The sequence below is a fragment of the Carassius auratus genome, chromosome 46, assembly GCF_003368295.1.
Source record: "Carassius auratus strain Wakin chromosome 46, ASM336829v1, whole genome shotgun sequence".
NCBI lineage: Eukaryota > Metazoa > Chordata > Actinopteri > Cypriniformes > Cyprinidae > Carassius > Carassius auratus.
Genome location: NC_039288.1, coordinates 6,036,151 through 6,045,119, shown reverse-complemented (window position 1 = coordinate 6,045,119; position 8,969 = coordinate 6,036,151). Strand labels below are relative to the sequence as shown.

Genomic DNA, 8,969 nt, shown 5'->3' with positions numbered 1-8,969 from the left:
GTTGACTGATGGAATGGAAATAATTGTGAAATGAGTCAAACACCACTTGTCCATCTCGACCATCACAGTTGTCCACACACTGGATAGGATTCTAAAACACAATGAAAAAGATATAATATGCAAAAAAAAAAAAAAAAAAAAAAAAAAGATACCTTACCCTACCTTAAAGGTCTCATTCTTTGTGATCCTATGTTTGAAACTTTAGTTAGTGTGTAATGTTGTTGTTAGATTATAAATAATATCTGTAAAATTCTAAAGCTCAAAGTTCAATGCCAAGCGAGATATTTTATTTAACATATTCGCCTACATCGAACGACTAGTTTGGACTACATCCCTCTACTTCCTGCAGTAATTACATCACTAAAACCGTTTTTTGACTAACCTCCACCCACAGGAATACACAAAAAAGGGGGCGTGGTCTTGTTGCACTCGCACAGAAAAGAGGAAGAGTTGCGTTTGAAGAGTGCGTTTGTCGCCATTTTGTCATCGAAACACAGGTTCCTCGATCTCAATCAGTTTAATGCTGAATTTGCACAAAGATTATTCTTGAAATATGGAGCAGTTCCCTTGTCTGGAGAAGGCGTTGTTTATGGACCACAACCGGTAAGTGTATTTTATTATTTAAGTTGGTGCGTTTAACAGTTTCTGTAACTTATTACACAAAGGGCAACTTTGTTTAGCTTTGTTAACTAGATGGTAGGACTACGCAAAAAATCGAATGTGATTTTCATGCGCATCTCGTCAGTAAATGCGTTCTGTGATTAAAAGTAAGTCTCCAGCACGTGCGTTCAGATAAGGATTGCCAGGTTTTCAAAACAAATCCTGCTCTCTTGCTTCTCAAAACTAGTCCAAAACTAGCCCAATCGCGTTTCCAGGCGGGCCGCGTGCGCTAAGCTGCAGTCGAATCAAAACACAGGAACCGCTGGCAGAATCAGAACTCGTTACATATTTCTGTGGGACTTTATATAAAATGCATAGATAAACTATATGATTTGTAATTATACATTTAAATAATTAAACGTCTCATAAAAATCTACTCCACAATGCAGTCCAAAATCCAGACAAAAATACATTCCAAATGGTATATCATACTTCCATAGGTGACTACTGACTTTGAATGAATAAATCCTGAAAATTATTACACCTTATATTTAATGACTACCACTCCAAAAATGTAAAAACACTTAACATTTTTCATATTTCCTGATGTAATTGCATACCAAAAAAAAGTTGACAGGCTTGGCAGGCTTCTCAACTAAAGGAATGCACTGCAAAATGTACCAGTATAAGAAACAACAATCCAGGTGGGGCTAGGCAAATTAAAGGAAAAGGAAAGCCCGATATTTCCTTGTTCGTACCAACAGTAATAAGTTAAAGTCAAAGTTTTTCCAGTGAAGAAAAGATACTAGAAGGTGCATCAAATATTTACAACATGTATTTCTTTAATAAATATACTAATTACAAATACAATATTAATACAATAAACATTCAACAGTTTTGGTGTATGACAACAAGCTTGCAGGGGGATTAATGAAACCTGGTCTATCACAGCCCACAATGAATAAGGTACTAAGGTACTTTAGGTACTACCCACAACCCAACCACAATCACTAAACCAGTAGCGGTTCAGTCCCTAATTGGTAGTGGTGACTGGCAGTCCCCCTTTTTTTTTTTTTTTTTTTTGATTTATGGTAGATTTTGTGTTTTGCGCTCCACCCACTCTAGCTCCAAGGAATACCACTTCTTTTTATTGTGTATCTGCATATGACTCTATTCTTTAGCTGATCAACATTTTATGAAGTAATAGTGACCATGTTAAATTCAGAGCTCAATATAGTGCTGCAGCCATGATGTCAAAACCCTGAAGACTAATTTTCCTGGTCTTGTAAGTATAAACTGAAGATAACTGGACATTTTGCTCTACAATGTCAATTACACATCCATACTAAAAACACAAATTTTAAAGCTGTTATGTTTAGTTTTAAAAATATACATTTTTAATAAGCAACTACATAGAACTTCTGGAGTGTGAATATGTGCAGTTTATGTTGTACACAAATTAACCCAATTATCATCAATTTATGTTAAGCATAGACCTTGTTTTTACTTTTAATTTGTCTGGTTGTTGTCTGGATGAAGTTAACATGAACAGAAGTCAATACTTTTTTATATGTTTGCATTTATGTTTGCATAATTCAGTGAAAGATATGCCTCTACATCTTTGTTGCTATTTTAGCCACTCCCTGTGCAGAAGCTGTCAAGAGGCTTCTAGTAAACAAACAGAAATTCAGAAGGATAAATAGAAAGAACATACCACACAATATGTTTTAAAATAATATATTTGTTTGAGCTTACAAAAGATTTAAGTCACAAGAAAAATCAACCTATGTACTTTTGCCTCGTCACAAGGGTCAGAGTGATTGGCCAGTTATCATTACAGGAGTAAAAGCATAGGATTGTCACACATCTGGCAAGAGCAATCAGTGCAAAGCCAAAAGCAAGTGACAGTCAACTAAAATCTCTACTATGGTGAACAGGAGGCGAAATGGATCTCGTGCTAATGGTCGTTCCGGTCGAGGAGTTGTTAATGCACAACAACAGCAGCAATGCAAGCGGTCACCTATTAAGGTTAGTTTGAACAACTCATAATATTAAAATTCTATAATTTGACCATACAGCATCTGTTTTCTCTGAATCATGGACTTTTCCTGCCCTTTCTGAAATATTCTTATAGCTATTAAGACTATAACTAACTACTGAGATATATGTCAACTTTATATTAAGAAATGTAAAAATATGCATATCTCTACCAGGACCATCCTGCCAAAGATTTGTTTAAAAGTTGTTTAATCACTCATAACACTTTAAAATGCACTGAACATCTCTTTGATGAAAATAATCTGAAACAAAAAGAGCAGAACGTCGATTTACATTACTGTCATTTCTATTACATAACCTCTGGAGTTCGATAACTGAGTGCAAGGTGCAGATTCAATGGCCAACACATTCCTCTACTGCTTTCATGGGCATTATTATTCGTTTTATATGCAGCTTGTAGTTCATATCCAACTTTCATATGCATTAAGCAGTGGTGTGGTCTGATTATAATATCTATATCAGTGAACAGCTGATCGTTCAAAGTTCAACATCATAGATTATTGGGAGTTCATGCACACACCCATTCATACATGTTTATTGAAAAGGCGACTGACTATGTTCATCATTTCTTATCACGCGGACAAGATAATTGACAAAACATTTGATTAAACCTTTTTAACTTTGTTCAAAGAAGTATCAAAAACTTGTTTGTACATTCTGCACATCACATTTTTATATATAGTGTTTAATTTAACATCGAAGTACTGTAATTTTTGTCAATTCAGACAGCTTCATCTGTTCTGTTCCACAAAACACCATTTATGTGGCATACATGTGCTCTACTTGACTTGTTTCCAGTCATTTTCTGATGATGCATAATAACAGCCAAAATTTCCAACAGGCTCTTAGAGAACCAGCCATCTTTGCTAAACAATCAGGCAGCACCTCGGACACCCCACAAGACAAAGTGACTTTAGCCCAGGCTCGTCGTGGCACTCCAGGTGTGTGAAACAGTCAAGTGCAGCTCCAAGAATTCTTTGAATCTAAATTGCATTTAAGTTTGTTTTGCTTTTTTTGCAGCTCGTAGACCCGTACGAGTGTATGCCGATGGAATCTTTGACCTCTTCCATTCAGGTCATGCCCGGGCTCTGATGCAGGCCAAGACTTTGTTCCCAAACACATATCTGATTGTTGGTGGTGAGTCACACTAGCACACGTACACGCTTATCCAGTTTTACAGGAAAACATACACATCACTTTCAAGTGTCCAAAATTTGGAAAAGCCAAAAGTCTTATTTGCATTGTGTTTGTCTGATAACTGCTACAAACATGGTGTGTATCTCTTTCAGTATGCAGTGATGCCCTGACGCACAAGTATAAAGGCTACACAGTGATGACAGAGGATGAACGTTATGAAGCCCTTATACACTGTCGTTATGTGGACGAGGTGGTCCGTGATGCTCCCTGGACTCTCACTCCTGAATTCCTTAAAAAACACAGGGTAAAATAATTTTCAGTCCATTGTAGTATAAATAAAATAAAATAATTGATTATGTACTCATTTTAATTACATAAAATCTCATATTTACCCATGACCATTTTGTGCGCTTTTTACTTAACAATCTGTAAAATTTTGACATCCAAGAAATAACGTCATTTTAACTCTTTCTATAGCATAATGAGAGGATATGTAAATAACTGAATAACTACAATTCTACATTTGGTCACAAATATCATCAAGCTACTTAGTGAAACTCAATTTGAAACCCTGTTACCAGTGTTATTTTAGTATAATTGATTATATTATAGTTTTTGTATTAATTAGGTTTTTTCTGCTTTAATTTTAATATAATTTTGTTGTGTATTTTTGTCATGTTTATTATTTATTATTTTTAATATGTCTATAGTTTTCAAGTTTAGTTTATAATTGCTGTTTATTTAGGTTTAGTTAATTTTAGTACTTCAAATGAAACAACAAACAAAAAAACAAAAAACATTTTATTAATTTAATAACAATATTTTATCAATATAACACAGTTGAAAAAGTTGCAAATTACATACAATTTAGAAGAAAAGAAAAAACGACAAAAATTATATAAAAAATTAATAATGACCCATACTCTGAATCTGAGCTCTGCATTTAACCCATCCAAGTGCATACACACATTAGTGAACACACCAACACCTGGAGCAGATAGCCCATCAATTCAGTGAAAGTAGAGACAATCTGAGCCTGTGGCAGGGCATACAGACCATTGCAGACTACAAGCCCCCACCGCGGATCTGTGACAGCACCATCTCCCTGCTGAACAAGTTGAAAACCTTCTTTGCTCACTTTGAGGAACAAAACAGTACCACTGCACAGAACATTCCACCTCCTCCCGGCGACCAGGTGATGACACTGTTCATGGACAGCGTGAGGAGATCCCTCACCAGAATCACTGCCCGCAAACCTCCGGGTCCTGACCAGATTCCTGAGCGTGTACTGAGAGACTTTACAGTGGAACTCACTGATGTCTTCAAAGACATTTTCAACATCTCACTAAGTCAGGCTGTTGTCCCCACATGCTTCAAAGCCAACGCTGCCATTACCACTGCCATCCACTCAGCACTCACACATCTAGACAAAAAAGATTAATATGTCAGAATGCGGTTCATAGACTTCAGCATTCAGCATAATCATCCCTCAACAGCTCATTCACAAACTGATCTAACTGGGGCTCAACACTTCACTGTGCAACTGACTTTTGGACTTTCTGACTGGAAGACCTGCTGAGCCCCCTTCTCTTCACTCTGCTGACACATGACTGCACACCATCACACAACTCCAACCTCCAACCACAACTGATAAGATCATTGGTGTCCAGCATTCAACACAGTCATCCCTCAAAAGCTCATTCACAAACTGATCAAACTGCGGCTCAACATTTCTCTGTGCAACTGACTGTTGGACGTTATGACTGGAAGACCTGCTGAGCCCCCTTCTCTTCACTTTGCTGACACACGACTGCACACCATCACACAACTCCAACCACCAACCGCAACTTATAAGATCGTTGGTGTCTCTCCCCTCTCTCCAGGACATTTATGGAACCCGTCTCACCCGTAAAGCCCCCTGCATTGCAGGTGATCCCACACAACCACCACACAGCTTCTTCAGTCTGCTGCCATCTGCAGAGCTAATTTAGTCTGCAGACTGCAGAGTCTCCAGGCCAAGACCAGCAGACTGAAGGACAGCTTCATTAATCAGGCTGTCAGGAAGCTGAACTCCCTCTCGATCTTGCCTAATATCTTTTGCCCCAGGCACCACTGAACTCTTAAACCCCTCCCTTCTTTTGCAAAACCACCTCCCACCCAGCTCCCACATCCCCACGTCCTTCCACTCCCCCCTCCCACTAACAAACTCTGCCCTGCACGTCACTTTGTGCAGCATTGGTCTGCTCACATTCTCATTCAACCACCTTTTCAGTCAGATTAAATAAAGAACTGCTCTCTGAGCTTTTTGTCATTTTAAATTAATCTAAATAAGCTCTTTTGCACTACAATCATTTTATCTGCACTGTTTGTTTACTTCACCGGTTTGAACTCTATCTGTCATATGCCTTGTGCTGCTTTATTTAACTGTATTTTAATTTACATTTTTAACTTACATTTTTTTTATTATAATGTTTAACATTCCCTTATTTGTATAGTTGTATTTTATATTTAATCTGTTTCTATCTGTATTTTTATGGTCTACTATTAGTGTTATCTGTATGCACCATGGGTCTGAGAGTAACGCAATTTCAATTCTCTGTATGTATGTGCTATACATGTGGAAGAATTGACAATAAAGCAGACATGACTTGACTTGACTTACCTCAGTCGTGGTATTGAGGGTGGAAGAAAGCGCTGGTTATTCACTCCACCCACCAACAATTCCTGAGACTCCAAGGCCACAACTGCCCCTGAAAAAAAGGGGGTCATGGAGAAGCTCATACAGTAACTGGGATCTCCGTGTCAGTGTGTCATACCTGTTTATTTATTTATTTTTTCAAATTGTCCACAGATTGACTTTGTGGCACATGATGATATCCCATACACCTCTGCTGGATCAGAAGATGTCTACAAACATATCAAAGAAGCAGGTAAAGACTTTAACCGCAACCAAAATATACATTTATAGAACTGAGTGAAGGAATTTCTTCTAAATTGTTTGTAAGGAATGTTTGTGGCTACTCAAAGAACGGAGGGGATTTCTACCTCTGATCTCATCACGCGTATTGTTCGAGACTATGACGTCTTCGTCAGACGTAACCTGCAGAGAGGATACACAGCACGGGAACTCAACGTTGGCTTCATCAATGTAAGAAAGAAACTGTATTGCTTCAAAAGACTAGGAATACAATGAAAGTAGCATTAACAACTGTTACACCCTAAAAAATAAAGGTTCCAAAAGGGGGGTTTCACAGTGATGCTCTAGAACAATTTGAGGTTCCCAAAAGAAACTTTGAATAGTTTTTAAAGTGTAAAGAACATTTTAAAAATGTAAAGATTTTTTTCCACTATAAAAAAAAACTTGTGTCTAATGGAGAATTTGATATGATGTTAAATATTCTTCATGGAACCATAGATTCCAATAAAGTACCTTTATTTATAAGAGTGTATGATAATTTGGGGCACATACCCAGCTCCCATTTGGTTTTAAAGTATAGAAAATAGTTGAAGACATTCAAAATTCAGTGAAAGTAATGAAACCATATGGGTCTGGCACTATATGAGGAAGAGCAGATGAATTCACAATTTACATCTTTAGGTGAGCTATTCCAGCTGTTTTGATTGACAGGAGAAAAAGTATCGCCTTCAAGAGCAGGTGGACAGAATGAAGGAGACGGTGAGGACGGTGGAGGAGAAATCCAAGCATCTAGTGCACCGTGTTGAAGAGAAGAGCCATGATCTCATCTACAAATGGGAAGAGAAATCTCGCGAGTTCATTGGAAACTTCCTGGAGTTGTTTGGTCCTGATAAAGCCTGGGTAAATGAGGGGCATTAACAAAGCTGGGGCATTACACATGCAGTTTTTTTTTTTTTTTGGTGTTTTGCATTTCAAATTGATGTTCTTTGTGCCCTGTAGCACATGATCCAGGAACGGAGTGGCCGTGTTCTCCAGGCCCTGTCTCCCTATCAGTCACCAAGTACGTCGCCCAGCTCCAGTCCCAGCAGAGGTCGCTAAACATCACCTTTCTCCCAATGGCCCCTGCGCCGCTTCCATTCACCTCCACATAAAGGAGCCTCTGTCAGCAGCAGTGAGGGTGACGAGGGGGAAAATTAGGTGGAGGTTGGCTCTCCTACCAACTGCACATTTGCACAAGCACCTTCTCATTTTATTTTCTGTATTTATGCACCAAAATGCTTGATCTTCAAATGCTCAAAGATCCAGAATGGCTTCATAATTCAGTAGAATAAAAAGTATATATGTAATAAATAAAATATATATATTTTTATATGTTTTATTGTTCATCAGCTAGAAAAAAAAAAAACATTTTGAAAGTGATTTTATCAATATTGTTTTTCTGTGTTGTTATTGTTATATTGGTCAAGTTTACTACCCTATTCTCATATGATTAGAACGATTAATACATAAAAACATATTTGTGATTATTTTATAAAACACTGTTTTTCTGAACGTAATGAAGGGTGTACCACTGACCTAATGTATGAGTGTTTTAATAAACTGATCAGGCTAAATACAACATGAGCTAAGAAGCATATTGTGAAATATGGCATAATACAATCAAGGAACATATAAAATACTAATTACATATTTGTTGACAGTTTCCAAACTGATCAATAGATACTGACAAATACAGAAATATTTTAAATCTAGTACAGAAATACTATTAATTCATTAATTAATATTATAAATGATATAATACATGATCATCAATTTATTACCCCAGTCATGAATCATGTATCTCCCCATTGTACTTAAAATCGATCCAAAGCATGCCTTAAAGTGCTACCAGTGCTTGGATATTATGTGTTTCTTTAGTAGAATTTAGCAATGCACTGAAACGAAAATATTTGAAATGCATTCTGAAATTCACAATACACTGGGCAGAAAACTGAAACTAATCAATTTAATGAACTAATTATTGATTCAATTATTTGCCAGTATCATTGCATAAATAGTAGAAATATATTTGATAGTAAATTTAATTTCATAATTTATACAAAAGTTTGGTTTGGTAAGTTTTTATTTTATTTTATTTTTGTAATGTTTTTGAAAGATTTATCTTATGCTCACCAAGGGCCCATTCTTCATGTGTTGCTAATACAATTTGGCATGATCTTGGATTGTTTGGTTCTTCAAAGCTCATCCTGGAGTTGCT

At 36.9% G+C, this 8,969-nt stretch overlaps 1 protein-coding gene across 1 annotated transcript; it reads left to right on the top strand.

The window, feature by feature from the left end:
- Positions 1–2,317: 2,317 nt before the first annotated feature.
- LOC113063720 (choline-phosphate cytidylyltransferase B-like) lies at positions 2,318–8,366 on the top strand. Its single transcript, XM_026234048.1, has 8 exons — positions 2,318–2,628; positions 3,500–3,599; positions 3,679–3,795; positions 3,948–4,099; positions 6,647–6,725; positions 6,801–6,943; positions 7,424–7,612; positions 7,712–8,366. Exons 1-8 carry the CDS (start codon positions 2,527–2,529, stop codon positions 7,808–7,810), a joined length of 981 nt encoding a protein of 326 aa, XP_026089833.1. The 5' UTR covers positions 2,318–2,526; the 3' UTR covers positions 7,811–8,366.
- The last annotated feature ends 603 nt before the right edge of the window (positions 8,367–8,969 follow it).